Here is a 27,323-nt window from a genome sequence, read left to right on the forward strand (position 1 = left end):
AATGCAGAATCTTTTTATTTTTGACACCTGTTTCTGCTTTCTTCAAAAACCTTTATAAGCTTAACAGAGAGGTGCAAATTTTTACATTCTTAAAACATAAATATTTATTTAAAGTTGTTAATCATATTATTAACAAAAGCAGGAAATTATTACTACACATGTATTAACATACAAATGGCCATCACCACACCTTGTCCTTTACCTTTTAATGGAGCTGTACTTGTAGATATATCGGTTTTATTTGTATATGTATTGATTAAAACATCAAACACAAAAAATAAAAGTTATTCAAAAAAAATAAAACTAATCAGTTAAGTATATATTTTTACTTATGTTCATCTATGAAAAAAGCTGTTTCACAGTGAAACTCTGTCACTGAATTTACCTCCACTAACCTAATTTATAAATAGTTAATTAAACATATAAATACAATACAGGCCTAATGTATATCATTGCAGCACCTTTCAAGGTTAAATAAATAAATGCACTTCAATACATCATGATAACCAATATATTAGTTGTGCACACACATATGACTAGAAATGTGCCCATTATGTACAATAGTTAGATGATTTGGAATATTTTATGTACAATAGTGAGATAAGATTTGTAACAATGTTCAATGACAAATTAATCTTAAGAATCACAGAAAAGGCTTTGTATAACATAAATTATCTACATTGTGCATTGCTGATTTTGATTCAAGTGCGAAAAAAAATGAAAAATAGTACATAAAAACTAATTAAACTAGGCATAAGATAATTTGGAACACTGGAATGTACCTAACATTAGCAATGGTGAACATAAAATATACCCTAAGGAATGTTTAAATAAAATACTGAAAGTGGGTGATTATACTGTAACAATTGTGATATCTCAACGAATGCTAAGTAACAGAAAAGTTTAAATTCAGATTACCAATTCAATCTAGAAAAATTTACTTTCAAAACTGATTTTAAACTCTACGATTGTACAACGACTGAAAGTGAGACAGTATAAAATTAAACTACACAAATGAAACAACAAACAAACATAACTAGAGGCTCTAAAGAGCCTGTGTCGCTCACCTTGGTCTATGTGCATATTAAACAAAGGACACAGATGGATTCATGACAAAATTGTGTTTTGCTGATAGTGATGTGTTTGTAGATCTTACTTTACTGAACATTCTTGGTACTTAGAATTTTCTCTATCTATAATAAACTTGGACCTTTAGATACAGTGAAAAATATTTTGTAAAAATTTACAAAAATTTAACAAATTAGTGAAAATTGTTATAAATTGAATAAAATGGGCAACAACTCCTTAAGGGGTCAACTGACGATTTTGGTCATGTTGACTTATTTCTAGATCTTTCTTAGCTGAACATTATTGCTGTTTACAGTTTATCTCTATCTATAACAATATTCAAGATAATAACCAAAAACAGCAAAATTTCCTTAAAATTACTAATTCGGGGGCAGCAACCCAACAACAGGTTATCCGATTTATCTGAAAATTTCAGGGCAGATAGATCTTGACCTGTAACACAATTTTACCCTGTCAGATTTGCTCTAAATGCTTTGGTTTTTGAGTTATAAGCCCAAAACTGCATTTTACCCCTATGTTCTATTTTTAGCCATGGCGGCCATCTTGGATGGTTGGCCGGGTCACCGGACACATTTTTTAAACTAGATTACCCAATGATGATTTTGGCCAAGTTTGGTGTAATTTGGCCAAGTAGTTTCAGAGGAGAAGATGTAAAAGATTACTAAGATTTACGAAAAATGGTTAAAAATTGACTATTAAGGGCAATAACTCCTAAAGGGGTCAACTGACCATTTCGGTCATGTTGACTTATTTGTAAATCTTTTTTTGCTGAACATTATTGCTGTTTACAGTTTATCTCTATCTATAATAATATTCAAGATAATAACCAAAAACAGCAAAATTTCATTAAAATTACTTATTCTGGGGCAGCAACCCAAAACCAGGTTGTCCAATTCATCTGAAAATTTCAGGGCAGGTAGATCTTGACCTGATAAACAAATTTACCTCTGTCAGATTTACTCTAAATGCTTTGGTTTTTGAGTTATAAGCCAAAAACTGCATTTTACCCAAGGTTCTATTTTTAGCCATGGCGGCCATCTTGATTGGATGGCTGGGTCACTGGACACATTTTTCAAACTACAAACCCAAAGATGGTTGTGGCCAAGTTTGGATTGATTTGGCCAAGTAGTTTCAGAGGAGAAGATTTTTGTAAAAGATTATTAAGATTTACGAAAAATGGTTAAAAATTGACTATAAAGGGCAATAACTCCTAAAGGGGTCAACTGACCATTTCGGTCATGTTGACTTATTTGTAAATATTACTTTGCTGAACATTATTGCTGTTTACAGTTTATCTCTATCTATAATAATATTCAAGATAATAACCAAAAACAGCAAAATTTCCTTAAAATTACTAATTCAGGGGCAGCAACCCAACAACAGGTTATCCGATTTATCTGAAAATTTCAGGGCAGATAGATCTTGACCTGTTACACAAGTTTAGCCCATGTCAGATTTGCTCTAAATGCTTTGGTTTTTGAGTTATAAGCCAAAAACTGCATTTTACCCCTATGTTCTATTTTTAGCCATGGCGGCCATCTTGGATGGTTGGCCGGGTCACCGGACACATTTTTTAAACTAGATACCCCAATGATGATTTTGGCCAAGTTTGGTGTAATTTGGCCCAGTAGTTTCAGAGGAGAAGATTTTTGTAAAAGTTAACGACGCCGGACGACGATGGACGACAGACGACGGACGACGGACGACGGACGCCAAGTGATGGGAAAAGCTCACTTGGCCCTTTGGGCCAGGTGAGCTAAAAATATGATATCTAATCTTGGAATCGGTATATATGAATAAAATTTAAAGAGTTAGATTAAACCTGGACGGATTAAGACTTAACATTATATTGTAAAAATAAAAGCAATTTCTATCACAGAATACTTAAATATATCACAGATATAACAAATAAAATTATAACATACAGGGAGAGTCGTTAAGATGAATACACATTATTGACCAGGACAAACGGTGTTAATAATTAAACCCTGATTAGATTTACAATATTAAACTATCAAATGCAGTACCTGACATTTGAATAAATGCTGGTATATTAGAACAATGAGAATTAATTCTACATTATTTCTTTTCCTCTTTCAACTTAAATATGTAATGGTAACAAAAAGACAGATAATACACATTCCTGGTATATTTCTCACTAATTGATGAATATTGCAATTTATTGTATTTCTGTTATTACTCATGAGGTTTTCTGTATTTCTTCATATTCCTCAGCATTTTCAATTGTAATGTTCAAAATTGCTTCAACATCCTTTATAGCACTCTGAAAAATAAATATCAGTTAAATTAATATATTGAATAAAAGAACAGAGTTCCAATGTCCCCGTGTTGCACTTATTAAAACATATCGGAAGAGCATAAATCATTTAAAAAAGTCAATCGTCCACCATTTTAGAACTTGTCCAGGATATTGCTGATTTTAACCTATATAGTATAAGTTTTATAAAAAATAAAAAAATTGTACTGGTGAGAGCCCTTTTTCCATAAATTTAATATTTCTAAGGGGAATAACACTTTTCAAACTAGGCAATCATCCACCATTTTAGAACTTATCCCAGGTATTGCTGACATCAACCTATAGTATAAGTTTTAAAAAATCTGCCACGAATTGTACCTGTGAGAGCGCTAACAAGACTGGACAGATGGACAGACAGTCGGACACGGCAACACGTTATGTGAGGGAAAATTATCCCTATGATACATGTGCATATTTTAATCAACAATTTAATTGAGGTCATTAAACATGTATCTTGACTGTCCTGAGTGCATGTATGTCCTAAGCTAGGAAATATGAAATGCAAGTTTACAGTTTTAGTTGTGCACTTCAACTTTATAAGTGATTTAAAAAAAAAATAATAAAAAATCATATGGCCAGATTACACATAGAATGGTTCTTAAAGTCATATGAAACGAGAGACTGGTGAAAAATAACGTTTATCCAATTCTTGAACCAATGCATGTATACATCATAAACTTAGTCTTCTGTGCACGATTTTATCATTTTTTACGCAAAAATATCGTACAATCGCCATTTTTTTTCTCTCAGTCTGTTATGAATTGAATATATGGCCGCTCATTAATTGTCGTGTTTTGAAGCTGTAGTTTACCTATTGTCACCTTATAGTAAACAATCAACAAAGAGACATGGATATTGAGCACGTGTATAACATGTACAATCAAGATAATAGTTTATTTAAATGACAGATCCATACGTATTGCGATCACCAGATTTTTACGAGAAGGGTCAAGCTGAGGTCACTTTGGATACAAAATATATGTTGGCGAATTGCTTCGGCCTTCCTGGAAGCAAGCAATTAAAAAAAGTAAACGTTTTCTAAATGTGGACAAATTGAAGAATTTTCTTCAGAAAAAAGTAATGTGTACATAAGTTTAATAATGACAATATCCATTTTGTTATAAAAACATATGCAAATTTTTTTTTAATTTGAGGTTTCATATGACTTTAAACAAATGGAGAATGCAATGAACATTTGAAGCATACAGAATTATAATATGTAAATAAAAAAATAAGCAAGTTCCCAAGCCTGTACAAATGTTAAAAATTCTCCATCAATTCCATGTAAGCAGTTGCAGCTTCTATAAGTGTGAAATTTACTTATTAGATTTCATTCATCTGGTGTTGAAAATTGAAGGAGTTGATTTCATAAATTAGGTACTGACTTTGGTAAATTTTGGCAAATTTTGCTAAAAAAATGACAAAATTTTATTAAAGAAGGTGACCAAAATGTAAGCAACTTTCTGTGAGGTTTCAGGATCTCAGTTGAAAACTGAAGGATTTGATTACAAAAAAAGGTTGTGTCTTTTGTAGGTTTTGCTGAAAATGAAAAGGATCTTAAATTCAGCAAAATGTATAAAAATTTTTCAAACAATTCAATATAAACAGGTTCATAACTTCAAATATGTGTGCAATCCTTCTGTGAAGGTTGGAAGATCTGGATTGAAAATTGTAAAAGTGTTTAAAGGTTTGTGTCATAAATATCTGGGTAATAAATCTATCTAATAATATAAAAGACTGAATCCCTAATACATATCTACATGAACAGTTGCCAAAGTGCTACAATTTCCCCTATTTGAAAACTGTGCAAGTAATGCTGTTTGACCTGATTTCCTGTGTAAATACATTTGTTTTCCTTTCCCTCTGTATCAGAAAACACAAATTTTACCTTTATTGCTTCTGAATGTGCAATAGCATCAGGATCTTCCAAATAGTATCCATACTTTATAATGGAAATCATGTATGTTTAAATAGGTGTTATCTTTCCTTGGTTATACAATTATTTCAAAGATTTTTAGTTTGTTATTTCAAAACAATACTGACTGGCATTAACAATAAAAATGTCATTGTCAGTATTCACAATAAAGATGACTTGGAGTTATTTTTATTTTTTTTATTTTTTATTGACTCATGAAGGAGCAGGTATAAGCCATAGTGGCACATTAGTGCAAAAAGGTCACATTTGATGGGAAAATGTCATTGACACATAAAAATTAACTATTTCACCTAAAATAAGAGCAAATTGGTCATTTCATGCATAATTTCTGGTCAAATTACAGGTATAGGTTTCACCAAAGGCTTTACTCAAAAAGATATTAAACACAAATGCACATCTTTTTAATGATATTATAATAATATGCTCTAATTTCTTTCTTCATTTATTTACACTCTAAATCCAAAGTTAATGCTTACCTTGAAATTAGTTTCGCCTTGCATGTTAGGTGCTGATATCTCTTGATGTATAGTTGACAAGTTCCTGGCAAAGTTAGCTAGAGATGACTTCAGGTCATCACCTATTGTTCTGTAATAAACATCAAATTATACACAATTTTAATAAATTGAGTGCTAGTTGATTATTTTTAAGAATGATGACCCTTTAAAAAATGATTAAAAAATAAACCCTTTAAAAAATGATTAAAAGATAAAGCTTTGACAGCTATTCACTGATCTTGTTTCTCACCATTTTCTGAGAAAGAGGTTTCCATACAAATATATATATGGACTTTTAACTTTAAATATTTTGCAGGAGGCTCATTGTTAACTTTGAAATTGACATGACTATGATTTCCTTCTGAATTCTTCTGTAATTGTTTTAATAACATATTTCAAACCAGTAAAATAATCAGTCCTGTCACAAAGAGCAGGCTGATGCCGCTACAAGGCAGCACTCGCACCCGCAAAGTGGAAAGGGATTAATATAAGTTGTAACACTTGTTTCTCAATCCACTATAAATAAATATGTTTAAACTAATATAAATCTTGTAAGCCAAGAAAAGCAAACAAATTAACTTACTGCAAATTTCAGAGCATGCAAATTGTAGTAGACCTTCATGCCTGTAATTTAATTTCCTCCTGGCTTTTATTAAATACAAAAATCTAAATAATTCTTTCCAACTTACAGCATTCCTAATCTTTCTCTCTTTGTATTATCAATCAATGTGAACACTGTGCCTTGTTTTTCCTGCAATATATATTTAGTATGCATAAAGTCAATTACAAGAAAAATTTCACCTACATACAAAATGTAAAAGTCAAATAGCTTCAGTTTTGATTCTTGAAAACAAGTATTTTAATAACAATGATTTCTTGGCAATAACATAAAAAGTATCAAAAGAAATAACTTTTCTTAGCTGTCTTGATCCGTAAGTCTTTGACGTCTTTCTTCCTTATTTTTTGTAGTCCATTTAAAAATTCAAACCAGAAAAATTCTTTCAATTAAATCTATTTGTCATGAATGCACCATAATTTACATAAAAATGTAATATAATTTACCACTGCTAAGTTTGTGTGAATAATTTACCTTAATATCATAGCCTATACCATGAGCTCTACACATCTGGAAGAACACTCTGTAATGTACCACTGCTAAGTTTGTGTGAATAATTTACCTTAATATCATAGCCTATACCATGAGCTCTACACATCTGGAAGAACACACTGTAATGTACCACTGCTAAGTTTGTGTGTAATAGCTTTGTACTCATTACCCCATATCTACTTGTGTTTGGTGGGGCCTAAAATAACATACAAATAAACAAAATTAAACAAAATGGTAATAAAGTTTGGTAGTGTATCCTTCCAACTCAATTAAATCAAAAAGGTTTAAAATATACATAATAAACAAGATATTTCTCCAGAAAGTAATTGCACCTTATTGAAAAAGTCTTTGTGCTTATTAAAAAATTTACAAAAAAAAAAGTTCTTTTATCAATAAAAAAAACAAAAAAACAATTTAGCTGTTTTAACAGTGAATATACACTGAGATTACTGAGATGTTCAATAAAAATAAATCAATGAACACCATAGAATTAAAACAAAAATGAAGAATAGGACTGAGATCATAACAATGATCAGACTCACCTCTTCTTTCTCTCCTGCTAGCCTTCTCCTTCTTCGTTTTGTACTATCTGATTTAGGTGCTGGAACATTGAACTCATGAGTAGTAGTATCTAGAGCACCATTACTGACATACTGCATTAACTGATACATAGACAGACTGTCACTAAAATGTAAACTAAGATCCAAGGCCCATAACTTCTGGGTTTCCTGAAAAAAAAAATAAAAAAAAATAAACCATGAATTTGATTGGTTTTGTTTTATAAATCATTATAGGTTTGATTATCAAAATATGATAAAACTTAAATAGATTAAGAGTTAATGAGTTTAATCATAATGCACCACGGTAATACTTCTTTGGTGATTTCTGAATTTTTCATTATGAAAACATAGAAAAACACCTATATGATGAAGTCATATACAGTTCTTTGCAATCACTTATATAACTAGATTAACAACTGGTCAAATAACAGTGGGAAATCATATTCTACGAGGGTGGTAAAGGGTTATTTTCGTGCAACGTGATCGCCGTTTTTTATTTCACGTTCAACGTGTTTTTACTTTTTTATTTGACGTTCAGTCGTGCAAGACGGGTGCCTCGTTCAACGTGTTCTGCTTATTTAATTTTACATGCATCGTGATTTTCAAAGTCTTATTTTGCGTGCTCGGTATTTTTCAAATAAAATTCAAACACTTGGCAGGGATCGTCAAGAAATACTTTTTTAAAAGCCGTAAACCAATTATATCATAAATGTGTATACAAAATCGGGAATATCAAGTAAAACAAAGAGTTAATATATACAAGAAGACAGTGACTCAGTCACAAAAGGTTCAAATAAAAGTATTTATTTTTCGTGCAACGTTCATTACAGAAATTATTTCACGTTCAACGTGAAATTATGTTTATTTCATGTTTTTTTCGTGCAAGCACCCCCCTTTACCATCCTCTTCTACCACTGCATCATTATTGATTGACATTTTCTTTTCAATCACTTTTAAAGTGGACATTAAATATTCTAAGTGCATTGCCAACTGTGTGTTTAAAAGTATTTTAAAAGGACAAATATCATATCTCATGAAGTGCACACGGTAGAATCTTTTAGTTGAGACTTTTTAAACTTGCATCGTTTATATGTTTCCATGTTTGACACTGGTAAAATTAGTCCTTTGCATCATTACTTCAAAAATTAAAATTCAGTAACCACTTACCGTTTTAGGATCAATAAATGTGATGAAGTCTACACAGAAATGTCCCAGAATCCCCCTAGATTTACATGCTTCAGCCACTCTCTTACAAGCAACGTTTAAATCATCAGGTTCTATAGAAGACTGCGGTATGGACACACCCCAGCAACTGAAAGGTGTATCTGCATGAATTTGATCACCTAGGCATACTATATTGAATTTTCCTGTTGGTTCTATTAACATATCTACTGATATAGTTGTTGTTGTATCTGATGGAGGACAGGCTTCTATAACTCCACCTGTCAAATAAGAATATATAACATATAAAATTGAGAAAGGAAATGGTGAATGTGTCAAAGCGACAACAACCCGACCATAGAGCAGACAACAGCTGAAGGCCACCAATGTCTCTTCAAAGTAGCAATAATTCCCGCACCCATAGGTGTCCTTCAGCTGGCCCTAAAAAAATATGTATACTAGTACAGTGATAATGGACGTCATACTAAACTCCGAATTATACACAAGAAACTAAAATTAAAAATCATACCAGACTAACAAAGGCCAGAGGCTCCTGACTTGGGACAGGCGCAAAATTGCAGCGGGGCTAAACATGTTTATGAGATCTCAACCCTCCCCCTATACCTCTAGCCAATGTAGAAAAGTAAACGCATAACAATACACACATTAAAATTAAGTTCAAGAGAAGTCTGAGTCTGATGTCAAAAGATGCAACAAAATAAAATAAATACAAGAGGCTGTCACAACGACAGCAAACCGGATTTATTAACATATATTTGTGTCCTGGCAATATCACAAGAACCATTACTGATGAATGGTGAAAGTGAAAATTGTCAATATCAAATTTGACCTCCATTTTGTCATCAGTATCAACATATTAAAATTTGAAAAGCTTAGATTGAATGGTTCATGAGTAAATGCAACAACGTGAATGGAAACGCCATTTTACGATCTTTCAAGAACCATAACTCCTGAACGGTAAAAGTCAAAATCGTCATTATTAAACTTGACCTCTATTTTGTCATCAGTAACAACATATTAAAATTTCAAAAGCTTTGGTTGAATGGTTCATGAGAAAATGCACGGACACGACGGGAAACACCTTTTTTCAATCTTTCAAGAACCATAACGCCTGAACAGTAAAAGTCAAAATCGTCATTATTGATCTTGACCTCCATTTTGTCATCAGTAACAGCATATTAAAATTTCGGAAGCTTTGGTAGAACAGTTCATGCATAAATGCACAGACACGACTGGAAACTCCATTTTTCAATCTTTCAAGAACCATAACTCCTGATCCGTAAAAGTCAAAATCGTCATTATTGAACTTGACCTCCATTCTGTCATCAGTAACAACATATTAAAATTTGGGAAGCTTTGGTAGAACAGTTCATGCGTAAATGCACGGACACAACTGGAAACTCCATTTTTCAATCTTTCAAGAACCATAACTCCTGAACGGTAAAAGTCAAAATCGCCATTATTGAACTTGACCTTCGTATAGTTGTCAGTAATAACATATTAAAATTTTATAAGCTTTGGTTGAACGGTTCATGAGTTAATGCACGGACAACATTTGATTGTCGCCTGCCCGCCTGGCCGCCTGCCGTACATCCCCAAATCAATAACCGACATTTTTGTCACAAAAATCCGGTTAAAAATGACAATAATACATAAATAACAACAGACTACTAGCAGTTAACTGACATGCCAGCTCCAGACCTCAATTAAACTGATTAAAAGATTATGTCTTCATCATATGAATATCAGGCACAATATGCACATTCTGCCACTCATTTACCTTGACTAAGGAATGCATCAAGGAAAGAATCCCATGTAGGATATAATTTTGTATTTACTGGCTTTGCATGTGTTGCTAGCACCTCTGGAATTTCTGCATGTATCTTTATATAAGCAGCTTCCTACAATACAACAACAAATTAAATATAAAGAAAATTAATACAACACAGAGCACAACACATTTTTGTTTGAATTTTTGAAAGATCAGTTTATCACACTAAAAGCATTATTGCAATCCATCACTTCTCCCTTTTTAGAATTCACCTCTTCATGTTTGGCTTCCCTTATTTTCAATTGAGATTCCATAAAACATTTTATTTATGGATAACAGTTCACAACCTTTTGTTTCAATAGCTCATGAAATTTGTGGTTTGAATTTTGGCACAGTACAACCAATAATTGTGGTTTTCTTTGGATGTTGCATGATGCGGTTTTATCAAACCCACTTTTATGGAAATTGTATCAAGGAATAATAATACTATCTAAACATTTCAGTTATGTCATTGTTCACTAACCTGAGCCCATTTACGGTCCCATTTATCACCATATCTCCTTGATTCTTTTAATGCCCATGGATAACACTGCAAATGGTCTGCAATATCACAATAAGCTATCCCTCGTCCATCAAACTCATCGTCCAATTTAAATAACCATCTACGTACTGTCAGATTTTCTGTAACTAACTGGGCTAAACTTTCATGTAACTGGAAAAAATAAAAGCACAAAATACCTTACATATATACATGTTTATTGCATTCAAGGCATTTATTGAATTCTTGACAATCAGATGTAAACAGCTTCCCATACTTAAAATAAAACAAGAGGCTCTTTGGAGGCAGAATAACTCATCTGGCAAAATTATCCTTCATACATGTAGCTGCATTGTTTTATCTTTTGAATTAACAATCAGAACCAAAGTAACAACACTGGTTGTGTTTTCCAAAAAAAATAATTCTGAAGAGTTTGTATGTATTGTTCATTACAAATGACCCTTAGTGAAGATTATCTAAGTTACAATGAGTCTAAGTAAAGTTTAAAAATTATAATTTATAATTTTTGATGTTTGTTGTTCATTTGACACTTTGCTTCACAAAAGCCAGATGTGACATAAAGATTAACATAGTAAGTTTCTATATCTATTTCTATTTCTCATTAATTAAATCTATCATATTAAAAAATCTTACCTGACCCAGACTATATACATCATATTCACTTGGAGGCATTTCTACATTGGCACTGGCAAAGATACGTTTACACCCTGATTTAGTAGAGTAAAGATGTGCTACTTCAGGCTCTGGAGCTAAGATAGGAACGTCTAAAAAGTCTGCTATAGCTAAGTCATCCTTGTGTGGTACTCCAGTTACAATGTAAGCCTCTCGTCCTTTAATTAATGTTTTTATTCTTCTTAAAGCTCTTGGACTGTACTTCAGAAGTGATGACAAACAAAATCGGTGACCCTAAAAAAAAAAATAAGAAGAGCTGTCAAAATGACAGTAAACCGGATTCTTTAACATTTATTTGTGTTCTGGCATTTATCAATATTACAAGGACCAAAACTCCTAATAGGAAATTTTAAAAGGTTTGGTTGAACGGTTCATGAGTAAATGCACGGACACAACATTTTTTAAACTTTCAAGAACTGTAACTCCTGAACGGTAAAAGTCAAAATCGTCATTATTGAACTTGACCTCCATTTTGTTGTCAGTAACAACATATTAAAATTTTAAAAGGTTTGGTTGACTGGTTCATGAGTAAATGCACAGACACGACATTTTTTAAACTTTCAAGAACCGTAACTCCTGAACGGTAAAAGTAAAAATCGTCATTATTGAACTTGACCTCCGTTATGTTGTCAGTAACAACATATTAAAATTTTAAAAGGTTTGGTTGAACGGTTCATGAGTAAATGCACGGACACAACATTTTTTAAACTTTCAAGAACCGTAACTCCTGAACGGTAAAAGTCAAAATCGTCATTATTGAACTTGACCTCCATTTTGTTGTCAGTTACAACATATTAAAATTTTAAAAGGTTTGGTTGAACGCTTCATGAGTAAATGTACGGACAACATTTGGTTGCCGCCTGGCAGCCCACCCGCTCGCCGTACATCCCCAAATCAATAACCGACATTTTTGACACAAAAATCTGGTTAAAAATGTAACTTTGTATTCATGTAAAATTAAAAGTTTTTTTTTTTCTTAACGTAAAAATATTATTCTTTTCTAATGATAAACAAGGTAAGAGGTAAAGGTAAAAACTGTTAAAATCTATATTAACATGTAGGAATGCAGGTAATTTGATTATAAAGTTTTATGGTTCCAAATAGAATTTGCCAGGTATAACAATCAATACATAAAGGAAGAATGTATCTATTGTAAATATACTGTAAATTCATAAATTTTCTATTTAAATCCGTATAGGAATAAAACTAGAACAATAAGTGACATTTTCTATTTAACTTTATAAAAGGACAAAACTAGAACAGTGAAACTGACATTTTCTATTTAAATGTATAAAGGGACAAAACTCAAGAACAGTGAAAGTGACATTTTCTATTCAAATGTATAAAGGGACAAACTCAAGAACAGTGAAATTGACCCTACTAAATGTATATTTGATAGTGGAAAAAGCAAATTTAGAAAAAAAAATCCATTTATAAAGGGACATAAGTGGAGACCAGCAAAAGTGATCTCTTCAATATCAAAACAAAAAATACCTGTGTTTGGTGGTCATAAGCATTGTGAATAAGTTTCATAATGTTCATGTAATTGAGGGAAACCAAAGATTAAACCATAATTATCTTTTTATTCCAATGAACATACACTTATTAGTCCTCCTTATTATATTAGTTTTAGCCTTTATATAAAATATATAAGCCTTTTTCCTTGTCAAAATTTGAATATATAAAGCTTTGTTGCCTTTTGCATTCCCATAAATACATGATTAAAAGTAGATAATTAAAGTACTATATCATTAATATACTGATATGATCTTATAAGTACCTTTATATTCTATGTATAATGTAAAGAACATACTTAACAATTCAGTTAATCAAGCAAATGCATGTCAAACTATTCATGAATTATGAAAATCATTAACAACTAGTTATGCAAATAATAATAATTAAAATAATAACAATAAAAATAACAATGATAGTGATAATTATCATTATAATTCAAATAATAATATAAAAACATAAAGGCTGTTACATATTATCATACATGGGATCAAGGGAAGGCAGATCAGAATCTCATATTTAAGTGGGTGTTTTTATAAAGTGAAAGTGTAAGAGAAGTTCTAAAATTATCTTCTAAGATGGTTACACCATTCATAAAGTGCCTTCCCCTGGTATTATCCATGTTTTATTGGAACAACCCTAACACAAAGTGTAATAGATACTAACACCTGTTGCAGTCTGAAATAGATTGTTAAAACATAAAAAAGATTGAACATGTTTGCACATTTATTTTTTTCCTCAAGCAGCAAATGGACAGTTTTCTGTTGTAGTTCTTTGAAACATTTTTTGGAAAACAAAGTTGTTAAAATGTAAGACACTTCACCAAAATAGAGATATTTCTCTAGAACTGAAAAAGATGTCTTATATGTCAAAACTGAGTCTGATTTAATTTATAAATTCTAGTGACAATAAAATAGACAAATTTGAATGGTAAATAATAATCTCAAATTACACAATGTACAAGAACCATGTTTCACTTAACTGCATATCATTGTTGTTAACACACCATTACTTAATTTCAGTAATTTCGAAAGGAATTACATATATATGGACATCTTCAAAACTTTGTTGATATGATTTTAATCACATTGTGCAGACAGAAAATTGATAGAATCAGATCAATTTTGAATTAAAGTGTTTACCTGGAAGCTATTTATAGCCTCTGGCATGATAACATGATATCTCTCCCCCATATTAGCTTGATCCTCGACCTCTCCACTATCTACCGCATGCTTCAGACCCAAAAGTTTGGAATAATACTGCTCTGTCTCATCGTGTATGGGGACAGGAGATACATAAATCACATCTACATTGGGATCTGAAACAGAAATCAATAGGTGAAACTGAGAGCTACTGCTTACGGATGATAGCCCTGCCTGCCAAGAAAGTTGTTAACTGATGAAAGTGGTGCATCACACAGGATAGCTAATTTATATAAACCCTGAAATCAAATTTCAGAAATCCTTATAATGTAGTTTCAATTATATTTAATCATGGGATGGACAGACAGATGAACGGATGTAAAACAGAAAGCCCATTCTTTTATAAAGTGGAGGGATAATTACTACATATCAAAAGATTTGATGATTTACTTTTGCTACTCAAAATGGGCATTAGTTTGTCTTAAAATAATTTTCCTAAAAAAATAATTGTCTTGGCTTGTCCTTCTTTTCATTCTTTTCTGTTTTTCACATCGTAAAGCTTTAAACAAATAAAAGAAGGTGTCTGAGGAACTGTTCAAGCTTCCCTTTCAAAGAAAATAGGACAGATGGTAAAACATACTGAAATATGTTTGAGCCAAGGGTAACACTTGCGGATAGGGCTTCAAAAAGTCAACATACTTTACACTGTGTTTCTTTACCGTAGATACTCGCCTATAAGTCGATCCGACTATAAGTAAGATGCCCTTTTCAGCTCCAAATTCTGAGGATTTAGTCTTGACCCTCGTATAAGTCAGACAAAATTTGGACATTTTTGTTTGCAGCTGACACTGTCAGTGACAGTTACTGAACGCCGGTAAAACCAATGCAAATCCAGGAATTATATTCATTTTCTGCATGAATGTTTGTTTGGTTTGAATTTAGTTGATGTTGATTATGATAATTTATATATGTTTAATAATAAAGATGTATTTATTCCTGTTGTTTTGTTCACTGTTTGATAACAGATTAGCCATGTGTTGTTTACGTAATGCATCAATGATTTTGTAGGGTATGACTAACAACCTATTGTTTGAGAAAAGCGAACATAAACCAATATGAACCTGAAAAAATTTAAAGTCAATCAATATTTTCACAGCACACATAACTCAGTGTTAAAGGAGCATGTACACTTCATAATTCTCATTATATTGTGATGATTTATAAAGGATTAAAAAAATTAAGTGAAGCTAATCAACTTTATATTAAAATAACTCCCAACTCATTAGTGTCATATCTGTTCACCTATCACTGATGTTTTTCACACCTTTAGTGAATACAACTCTTTGTCTCTTAATTAGGGGTTATCAATGGATTATTTTGGCTTGCCAATCAATTTTGTAATCTTTGTGTTTACCTGAGACATTTTAATGAATAATATTTTGATCTTGGGAATGAATCTTAAAATTATTTTTGATTATTGTATGATTTATAAGTATTGAATTGATATCATGATATCACAATAATGACACAATAACTCCGCTGAATACATCCTTTTACATAGTTGGTACATTGTTATTTCGTTTTCATTTTTGGTTCTTGGCATTTTCTTTTGGGTTTATGCACAAACCATTTGACCATGAAAATCAATACACAAACCGGAAACAGTCGGAAATTCAAAACAAATTGACAGAAAAATGTTAACAGAGAACAAATAAAACACAAAGACAGTATTGTACTCATTTATTTTCAACAAAAACTTTTAATTTAGGGATTTATGTAGGTTTGGCAATCACCGACGTAGTTTTGACCAGGAAATTCACTCCTGACCACTTTTCTCGAGCTTGGATTTTTCATGGATTTTTCCTCTGGTCGCTGGATCTCGCTTATAAGTTGGTACCCCTCTCTGGATTCTGAATTTTACTCCCAAACTTCCGACTTATAAGCGAGTATCTACGGTAATTAAAGTTCTTAAACTAAGAAATGTTTTTCCAAAAAAAAATATTTAAAAAACTCCCACAATGGGTTACAACCATAAAACATCTCTTATTTTTTTTATAAAATGTAGTTCCCTGAAGTTTTGAATAGAATATATTGTATATAATTACCTCTAATATCACACAACCGAGCCATTTGTGTATTCTGTCTGATTGCAAAGTCATTGATATTATCTCTGATATCCTGTGACAACCCAAGAGAAGGAATGTGTATAATAACTCTCCTAGAATTCTTGATGCGATCCCAAGACATTGCAAATTTCTGAAAGATAGAAAAAAAATAATAAAAGTATTTTGATTTAATATTGCAAATTAAATATTTTTTTATTCATGATCAGATTCATAAAATATGATAGATTACAAAATTCAGTCAAACTCTTTATTTTTTTTTTATTATTTGACAGTAATTCCAGTCTACTTGAAATATTAATTAACAAGAAGACAGTCAACATATAAAAAAAAATCTGAATCTCCTATTTTTGTTTTCAATTATGAAATTAATTTTGGAACAAGATAACATGAGAGTGCTATAAACATTTGTACATCTCATATATAACTGACCTTTGCCCTTCTTCTGAACGCCTCAAGGTTATCATCTCTAGTTTGGTGAAGTTGTTCCCTGACTTTAGACATTTTAATATGCATGATCCATGAGATGGCAATGACACCAGCTGCCCATTTCTTTCTCCTGTATTCCAGATACTCTGACCTGTCCCTGAACATTCTCCACGCCGATTGTATTCTAGTGGCTGCAATATCCTGTCCTGATGAACTTCTATATTGTCTTCCCTAACAAAAGTAATCAAGATTTCTTATTGTTTACACTCTAACGATTATGGTTAATCAGTAAAGTTTCATTATTTAAATCATGTAATGTTTCTTGTAAACCTGATATAAAATTACATGTTGCATAGAAATTCCCATGCATTGGTCTTTAATTTACATTGAAACAAGAATGTGTCCCTAGTACACGGATGCCCAATCGGCATTATCATTTTCTTTGTTCAGTGGACTGTGAATATGGTGTCAAAACTCTAATTTGGCATTAAAATTAGAAAGATCATATCATAAGGAACAAGTATACTAAGTTAGTTGATTGGACTTCAACTTTATCAAAAACTACCTCTTCCAAAAACTGTAACCTGAAGCTGAACAGCTGAAAAACGAACAAACGAATAGACGCACAGACCAGAAAACATAATGCCCATAAATAAGGCATAAAAACAGTGGCAAGTATTTCAAGATTGTAGGTGATTGATTGTACAGTAATCATGGTAGCAAATCATCCTATTATATATATGCATGTAAAACTTTCAATCATATTAATGTGCAGAGTTGAAAGCTTCTGACATATATGTGAGTTGAATGGATTGATTTTGAAAATAAAAATGGAATATTGGGAAAAAATTCAAAAAAAAAATTAAACATACATATATTTATGAAATATACATAAGGGTCTGATGGTGTTTACAAAATACAGAATAGTATGCAAAAAAATAAAAGAAGAGAAAAGTGGCCTACAAAATTAAGAATACAGAAGTGAATACATATTTAGACCCTCATAGAGCTGTATACATATAAAGGCAGAGTTTTTTTCAAAATTGTCAAAAAAAAGTGCATCTGTTGTATTGAAGAGTACATGGGTAATCCTGACAGATTATCAATATTATCTTACTGGTTTGTTTATTATATTCTCCACATCATCTCTATTGATGACAACAGATAGAATTTCTCTGATTGATGGAGCTTTCTCTAACTCGAACTCCAATGCCAAATCTGCAAGTCTGAAATAACAATTATAACAGTTAATTAGAAAAAATAATTCTGTCAAACCATGGTTGCTGAAGATTTTACACTTACTAGGCCTAAGTTGCTACCAAATTTTACCCCAAGCATACAGTGATAGACTGTCTTTTAAACATCTCTTATATTTGGTTTGGCTGTATCATAGCAAACCTTAGGATTCAATTAATATTATGTTATAATGTAGAAAATTATCCTTTGGTGTCATTTAATTCAAAATTTAGGAAACTTGCAAAAATAATCTGACTTCTTACATTAGTTGCAACTAATTACAATGTAATTGAAAATGTTCTTCCTGAAAGTATAAAGTTTTGTGACATATGTATGCTAATAAATAATTACCTCAACATTATTGAAAATTAATACAAATCAGCCTTTGGTATACTAATCAATGTTTTTGTCTACTCTGTATATATGCTCTGTATGCCCCTTGTGGGTACTTTGTTGATACATGTATAAAGTATATATTTTTTGTTATAAGAAACAGCATACTTATTTTTTGCATTCATGATCAATGTTTGATCAAATGCATGATTTGTAAACTTAATTATTGGCAGATAAGATTATTTGTACACCTTTATTTCTAGAGTAAAATGGCTGTTTGCAGACTAAAAAAAGTAAAGAATACTAACTTACCTATCACCATTAATAAATGCAATAGGAATCATATATTTGTTCAGTAATCTTAGTAGATGTCCCATCATAGTAACAATGCTGAAATAAACATACAAATAAAGAAGTTAAAATATATAATTTCACTGGTTGCAATGAAAGTCCATGTGTTCATTAATATATTATACTGAATGTTCTGTTATTACTGTCTATTAAATTTTAAATTAAAAGGATTAAATTAGAACATCTTGTTCATAAGAACCATCCATATTGAATTAAGCCCACAATTCATTAAATGTCTCTATGACGGATAATAGAGAATTTGCTATCAAATTATGTCCCTTGTATTAACCTATCAAAATCTGGCATTAATAATGTAAATAAAGGTGTTGTTATTTAGCCAATTGTTGAACTTTTTGTTTTATTTGATTTCTTGGAATAGTTATTCTGTAGTTCTCTATCTATTTCATTCAATAATTGTTTTTATTCATAAGAAGTGATTATTTTCTTGAGGTTTAGGAAGACATGATTTATCCTGTGATCTTGGTAACCTGTAATCAATGTTGGAAAAACCTACCTTAAAGTCAGTTATTGTATTCCTTGTAAAAATAAGAATTGTGAAAGGATTGCAAATGAGATAACTATCCAACAGGGAACAAATGACGGGGGTATAAGCATTGCCAAATTCAACTAACCTGCCCCATGACAAGCAATAATGCTGTTTAAATGCCATAAAATCTGCTGAAGTGTCTCGAATCTTTCCATTCTGTATAGCAAATCTGTGCATAATCTGCTTTTGGTCCCCACTGGCTGGAGTAGTAGGTGGAGGCTAAAATTAAATAAAAACATAACCAAGATATTGATATACAAACTTTTTACAAATATACAAGTGTACAATATAGCATCAGCTGTTTGACATGGAAACAATGAATAATGAAGTTGACAGAAACAATCACAAATATGTATACTATATCTTTTTTCAAATCATAGTTTTTCTAATAAAAATTATAGATTGCAACGGAATATTTTTTATCTAAGTTTTTTGTTCATTAAATCATCAATGTTGTTGACAAAATATTGTTTGCAAGAAGAAACTTTTTGGTGAATATAAAATAATTCTTTGAATATTATTGTAGAATAAAGAATAAGATACACAAGACAATATTCAACTTTCAGACTAGTGTACATGTGCAATCCTTACATCAAATACAACCGTGTAGAAAAAAACCTGTGATAGCCGATAGAATAAGCAGATTCTTAATAAATTACTTCACCTTGCTAGAGTTTTACAAGGGATATCTTTTTTGAGAGCAGGTCTTTAGAGTAAAATTCTGTTTGTTTTCATATTATAGCGGCAGAGTTTGGGGCTTGAAAGTAAATTTGTATGTGAAAATTTCATACACGAGCTTATATCTGTCATCAGAAACTTGCAAAAATGGGAAGTAACTCTGAATAAACATCTGACATAAAACAATAAATGTCATTAAATTTCATATTCAGCATAAAAATATATACTTCTAATTGAGATAAATAACTATAATTTGATTTTGATACTTGAAAAACAAGAATGTGTCCATAGTACATAGATGCCCCACTTGCACTATCATTTTCTATGTTCAGTGGACCATGGAATTTGGGTTGAAACTCTAATTTGGAATTAAAATTAGATAGATCATTTCATAGGGAATGTGTACTAATTTTCAAGTTGATTGGACTTCAACTCCATCAAAAACAACTTTGACCAAAAATTTGTATTAATATAGAACTTCATAGGGAATGTAAAAAAGAGAAAGATGCTAAAATTATTTATTCTTGAATGTAAGCCAGTATATCATTACCATGAATCAATAAAACATAAAAATAACTGTAATCAATGAAACAATAAATTGTATTCAGTCTCCATTGTATTAACTGTTGCCAATTGTAACATGATGGCTACGAATAAGTGAAACATTTAAAAGTCTACATGTTCAAACTTTAAGAGAAGTTTTAACTTCATGCTATCACTGAGAAATAATCAAAACATGCCATTTGTCATGCTGTAACAAAATAACTAATGTGAAATACATTAAACAGTGTGTCTTTACAATACAGAGGTCGCTCTATTACTGCAACACCTAGGTGAGCTAACCATATTAAACTGCATGGTCCAAGCTGTAACTAACCAATAAAAAATACTCAATTAAAATATGAATCTGAAATTTATGATATTCAAGTGTGCTTCAAGTATTTGTAAAATAATCATTTCTCTCTTCTGGACTACTATAAAAAAGAAGATGAGGTATGATTGCCAATGAGACAACTATCCACAAAAGACCAAAATAACACAGACATTAACAACTATAGGTCACCGTACGGCCTTCAACAATGAGCAAAGCCCATACCGCATAGTGAGCTATAAAAGGCCCCGATAAGACAATGTAAAACAATTCAAACGAGAAAACTAACGGCCTTATTTATGTAAAAAAATGAATGAAAAACAAATATGTTACACATAAACAAACGACAACCACTGAATTACAGGCTAACCTATATTAAAAACAAAAACAGTATTGAATGATTATAATCTGTAGTAGATTTTTAGAGAAGATCCAACCTAGCCAATAAAACCTTGTCAATCTCTTCATTCTTGATCCATGATATATCTATGAAAAAACTAAGGAATTGATATTGTAGTACAGTCACATATATTTCAATATGATGGCAGTCTTTGAAGGAAAACTTTGATCTTGGCAACTTTTGGGCTAAAAATGTAAATTTATAATCTTGAAGAATATATGGCATGAAATATAGAGTTAATTTGACCAATCTCTCAAGTTTTAACAAACGGAATCAAAATGTAGAGAACCAAAAATAACCTTCAATTGAATTCTCTTATTGCAGCAGAAGTCAAGTCTTACATTTAAGCTTGTAGTTTGAAATTAGGTTTGACTTAAATCCACTTCATTTGAACTCTGGTGGATAGTTATCTCATTGGCATTCATACCACATTCCTTTTTTTTTTTAAATATTTATTTTAAAATATTACAATTATAAACACAAGACCTTTAAATTCAAACTTAACGGTCATACATCAATCATTTGTCATGAAAAATATATTTTGCTGACAACAGTCAGAGAGAAACAAGAATGTGTCCATAGTACACGGATGTCCTACTCGCACTATAATTTTCCATGTTCAGTGGACCGTGAAATTGGGGTCAAATCTTTAATTTGAAATTTAAATAAGAAAGATCATATCATAGGGAACATGTGTGCTAAGTTTCAAGTTGATGTGACTTCAACTTCATCAAAAACCACCTTGACCAAAAACTTTAACCTGAACGGACGCACAGACGAACGGACGCACGAACGGAGGCACAGACCAGAAAACATAATGCCCCTCTACTATCGTAGGTGGAGCATAAAAATAGTATGTAATATTGTAGTCTGCTGAAAGGGTTAGTTAATCTTAAGTACTGGACCTGTAAAATTTATTCTACAGGAAGGTGAATTGTAATAGAACAGGGAAAGGATCAGGGGACATTACTCTAAATGTCTGGGCTATATTCTAAATTTCTCTTTCTAATAATGTGTATCCCATGTGTATCATTGACACTATTAAAACTTCATCAACATTGTAAATATAAGCTTTAGGAATTAAACATTGTTTAAGTCATCTTTCAAAAGAAACATGCACATATGTATTTATTTTCCTTTACCAAGCGCAAACCATTACCTTTTCATAACATATCTCAAAAAATGAAACTTTTGAAATTTTTCCTGAATAACTTAAGAGAAAGATGCAAAGGAAGAATGCACCATGTAAGCAGATGAGGTAAACTACTAACTAAATGTACTACCCCCTACAGGGTGATATATATCTATACAGGTGCAAACCAAACCCTGATAGAAAAAGTATTTATGTACCAATTGTGGTGTTGTCCCTGGCTGAAAATACAACAAATAATAAATATGGATATATATAACTAATTCTAATGAGAGGAAGATGTTTAAAAAAAACCGATAAGATTGCTATAATATTTTCATGTATTTTTTCTTCAAATTATCTCCCTTTGGTAATTTAATTCTTGCATCAACAGATCTATGAAGTTGTTTAACCAAAACTTTATTATAGATTTAGAATTTCTTAGCTAATTCAAACTTTTTAAAGTTCATTTTGGATAATAAAATGTGATTCTATTGTTCTCAGTTATTTAATTGTTAGACAAATTATCTGTGGTTGTAACTGAAAGGAAAAACTTCTCAAGTCTCAAGAACAAAAGTGTGTTGATCAGTCAGGGTGAAGAAAGGGAAAATTAAAGTTTGTTAACATATTGTCTAAACATCATATTATAAACTGAACTTCATGTGGTACTACATTGTTTTTTTCTCTTCACAATTAATTTCACGGTCTTAAGCAGAGATACTGCATAAAAGTTGATGCTGTGGTAGAATCTGTATACAATGATGTCTACCAAACATATCTATCAATTAAAAACATGAACAGCTTTACCTATAAAATGAAAAGTTCTGTCTAGCAGCATAATTTACCTAGCAAGACTAAGACTTTCTCAAAGGAGAAGAAATTGTTTTGAAGCAGAAGACAGGTACACATTCATATTAAGTATAAAGAGTGCAGAAAGGTCACATAAGGTTAATCTGTGATGTCAATAAACAATAAATAACAGTAGTGTGATAAAGGGTTGTTCTGTTTATATCTTACCCCATAGTATCGACTCTAAAATTAGAAGAGGCAATTGAATAGCAGAAATCTTTTACTTTCTTTTCTATGATTTATTTCAAAAGACTATGAAAAGAAAGATGAGCGATGTTTTGTTACTTTTCACCTGAAGGATATTTTACCATTCAAAATAGAGACAGGGCTTCAACAGCATTTTCAAGTTACAATAGAAAATCAATAATATACATCATAAACATCAATCATTTTTTTTAAACCACAGCAAATTAATAGTTAGCATTCTATCAAATCAATTCAAAAAAATAATTTCTACGATGATTATATGATGATGATTATAGCAACTTAAAGATAATATGCAATATTTCTCAGACATGTACAATTCAACTATTTCTTAAATGCTACCTAAACACAACATACAACTTTTATAATTTCAAAAAATAAATATACATCAAATCATGTGACGCTGTTAAAAGATGGAAATGAATATATACTAATTTAACTTGCTTACCAATTATAACATTAAAAGGAGCATACATTTACATCATGAAAAATAGATAGATTTCATAGAGACATATACAATGCTCTGTTTTTAAAAAAAAATTTATATAATACTTTTGTTTAGGAAACAAGAGATGCATTCTGTATATATCTTAAAAATTGGAAACATTTATTTGTTGAAGAAAATGCATATATGTATTAATGTTAGAAAATACTGCACATGACCTTAAAATAAAATTGAGTACACAAGCCAAACAGAATAATGTTGATTTGATCCAATATAAAGTCTAAGATAAAGACTTCTACCTACCATTGGTTGTGTATACACCATTTCATATGTCTTCATTGTAGCCGGGGTCTTTACCATTGGTATGGTGGTGGTGGTAGCCCTGGACTTGGCTGATGGGGTTCTGGTCTCTGTACTACCAGCTGATTTAGGGTGTGGTGGAACAACAGGCATTCTGGTGATATTATCTGACTGAGAACTTCCCTTAGTACTGACATCTAACCGAACACCAGCCAGAGTGGTCACAGGTTCTGGAGGGAAGACAAAAATTTACATTTTCAAACTGATACAACATGAATACACAGCTACTTTTGCATAGGTACTATTTCTGTACCAAAAATCTTTAGTACTGGAAATCTAATTTTAATATTCAGTACTATTTTTGTACTTTAAAATTATTGTAATATTTAGGTACCTGTATTTTACAGTACATGATTTGTACATGAACTAGAGGCTCTAAAGAGCCTGTGTCACTCACCTTGGTCTATGTGACTATTAAACAAAGGAAGCAGATGGATTCATGACAAAATTGTATTTTGGTGATGGTGATGTGTTTGTACATCTTACTTTACTGAACATCCTTGCTGCTTACAATTATCTCTATCTATAATGAACTTGGCCCAGTAGTTTCAGTGGAAAATGTTAGTAAAAATTTACAAATTTTATAAAAATTGTTGAAAATTGACTATAAAGGACAATAACTCCTTAGGGGTCAATTGACCATTTCGGTCATGTTGACTTATTTGTAAATCTTACTTTGCTGAACATTATTGCTGTTTACAGTTTATCTCTATCTATAATAATATTCAAGACAATAACCAAAAACAGCAAAATTTCCTTAAAATTACCAATTCAGGGGCAGCAACCCAACAACGGGTTGTCCGATTCATCTGAAAATTTCGGGGCAGATAGATCTTGACCTGATAAACAATTTAACCCCAGTCAGATTTGCTCTAAACGCTTTGGTTTTTGAGTTATAAGCCAAAAACTGCATTTTACCCCTATGTTCTATTTTAGCCATGGCGGCCATCTTGGTTGGATGGCCGGGTCATCGGACACAAACTAGATACCCCAAAGATGATTGTGGCCAAGTTTGGATTAATTTGGCCCAGTAGTTTCAGAGGAGAAGATTTTTGTAAAAGATTACTAAGATTTACGAAAAATGGTTAAAAATTGACTATAAAGGGCAATAACTCCTATATGGGTCAACTGACCATTTCGGTCATGTTGACTTATTTGTAAATCTTACTTTGCTGAACATTATTGCTGTTTACAGTTTATTTCTATCTATAATAATTTTCAAGATAATAACCAAAAACAGTAAAATTTCCTTAAAATTACCAATTCAGGGACAGGAACCCAACAACGGGTTGTCCGATTTATCTGAAAATTTCAGGGCAGATAGATCTTGACCTGATAAACAATTTAACCCCCATGTCAGATTTGCTCTAAACGCTTTGGTTTTTGAGTTATAAGCCAACAAGAGTGCACACGCTGAAATGTCTCGCCTTCTATACTAATCATTGATATTATGTTGATAGTCCTAAGTATAAAGCTAAGATTTAATACAACTGTCACATAAACATAAAGGTCAGATGAACCATGCCAGGCAGACATGTACAGCTAACAATGCTTCTATACATCATATATAGTTGACCTATTACTTATAGTTTAAGAAAAATAGACCAAAACACAAAAACTTAACACTGTGCACTGAACCTTGAAAATGAGGTCACGGTCAAATAAAACCTGCGCGACTGACATAAAGATCATTAAATATTTCCATACACCAAATATAGATGACCTATGGCATATAGTATTAGATAAAAAGACCAAAACTCAAAAACTTAACTTTGACCACTGAACCATGAAAATGAGGTCAAGGTCACATGACATCTGCCCGCTAGATAGGTACACCTTACAATCATTCCATACAACAAATATAGTAGACCTATTGCATATAGTATGAGAAAAACAGACCAAAACACAAAAATTTAACTATAACCACTGAACCATGAAAATGAGGTCAAGGTCAGATGACACCTGCCAGTTGGACATGTACACCTTACAGTCCTTCCATACACCGAATATACTAGCCCTATTGCTTGTAGTATCTGAGATATGGACTTGACCACCAAAACTTAACCTTGTTCACTGATCCATGAAATGAGGTCGAGGTCAAGTGAAAACTGTCTGACAGACATGAGGACCTTTCAAGGTACGCACATATCAAATATTGTTATCCTATTACTTATAATAAGAGAGAATTCAACATTACAAAAAATCTGAACTTTTTTTTCAAGTGGTCACTGAACCATGAAAATGAGGTCAAGGACATTGGACATGTGACTGACTGAAACTTCGTAACATGAGGCATCTATATACAAAGTATGAAGCATCCAGGTCTTCCACCTTCTAAAATATAAAGCTTTTAAGTAGTTAGCTAACACCGCCGCCGCCGTAGCCGCCGCCGCCGTAGCCGCCGCCGGATCACTATCCCTATGTCGAGCTTTCTGCAACAAAAGTTGCAGGCTCGACAAAAACAGCATTTTATCCCTATGTTCTATTTTTAGCCATGGCGGCCATCTCGGTTGGATGGCCGGGTCATCGGACACATTTTTTAAACTAGATACCCCAAAGATGATTGTGGATAAGTTTGGATTAATTTGGCCCAGTATTTTCAGAGGAAAAGATTTTTGTAAAAGATTACTAAGATTTACGAAAAATGGTTAAAAATTGACTATAAAGGGCAATAACTCCTAAAGGGGTCAACTGACCATTTCGGTCATGTTGACTTATTTGTAAATCTTACTTTGCTGAACATAATGGCTGTTTACAGTTTATCTCTATCTATAATAATATACAAGATAATAACCAAAAACAGCAAAATTTCCTTAAAATTACCAATTCAGGGGCAGCAACCCAATAACGGGTTGTCGGATTCATCTGAAAATTTGAGGGCAGATAGATTTTGACCTGATAAACAATTTTACCCCATGTCAGATTTGCTCTAAATGCTTTGGTTTTTAAGTTATAAGCCAACAACTGCATTTTACCCCTATGTTCTATTTTTAGCCGTGGCGGCCATCTTGGTTGGTTGGCCG

At 31.7% G+C, this 27,323-nt stretch overlaps 1 protein-coding gene across 10 annotated transcripts in view; it reads right to left on the bottom strand.

Annotated features, from left to right (window-relative positions):
• Positions 1–664: 664 nt before the first annotated feature.
• The window catches only part of LOC143071480 (IQ domain-containing protein H-like), a 46,452-nt gene continuing 19,793 nt past the window's right edge, over positions 665–27,323 (bottom strand). For 2 of the 10 annotated variants that reach the window (XM_076245804.1, XM_076245797.1), the window contains exons 8-26: positions 24,244–24,470; positions 23,460–23,474; positions 22,664–22,684; positions 19,450–19,583; positions 18,779–18,856; positions 18,015–18,123; positions 16,901–17,128; positions 16,451–16,601; positions 14,346–14,521; positions 11,650–11,922; positions 10,981–11,169; positions 10,467–10,587; positions 8,672–8,946; positions 7,487–7,672; positions 7,015–7,140; positions 6,526–6,587; positions 5,819–5,927; positions 5,295–5,348; positions 665–3,373 (exon numbers count right to left, since the gene is read on the bottom strand). In XM_076245804.1, the coding sequence (XP_076101919.1) occupies positions 3,290–3,373; positions 5,295–5,348; positions 5,819–5,927; positions 6,526–6,587; positions 7,015–7,140; positions 7,487–7,672; positions 8,672–8,946; positions 10,467–10,587; positions 10,981–11,169; positions 11,650–11,922; positions 14,346–14,521; positions 16,451–16,601; positions 16,901–17,128; positions 18,015–18,123; positions 18,779–18,856; positions 19,450–19,583; positions 22,664–22,684; positions 23,460–23,474; positions 24,244–24,470 (2,618 nt within the window). In that variant the 3' untranslated portion in view covers positions 665–3,289. Of the gene's footprint in view, positions 3,374–5,294; positions 5,349–5,818; positions 5,928–6,525; positions 6,588–6,926; positions 7,141–7,486; positions 7,673–8,671; positions 8,947–10,466; positions 10,588–10,980; positions 11,170–11,649; positions 11,923–14,345; positions 14,522–16,450; positions 16,602–16,900; positions 17,129–18,014; positions 18,124–18,778; positions 18,857–19,449; positions 19,584–22,663; positions 22,685–23,459; positions 23,475–24,243; positions 24,471–27,323 lie in introns of those variants that run through there. The other 8 variants (XM_076245805.1, XM_076245802.1, XM_076245806.1 and 5 more) reach the window with 6 other exon arrangements.

Source organism: Mytilus galloprovincialis, chromosome 4 (assembly GCF_965363235.1).
Source record: "Mytilus galloprovincialis chromosome 4, xbMytGall1.hap1.1, whole genome shotgun sequence".
NCBI classification, from domain to species: domain Eukaryota; kingdom Metazoa; phylum Mollusca; class Bivalvia; order Mytilida; family Mytilidae; genus Mytilus; species Mytilus galloprovincialis.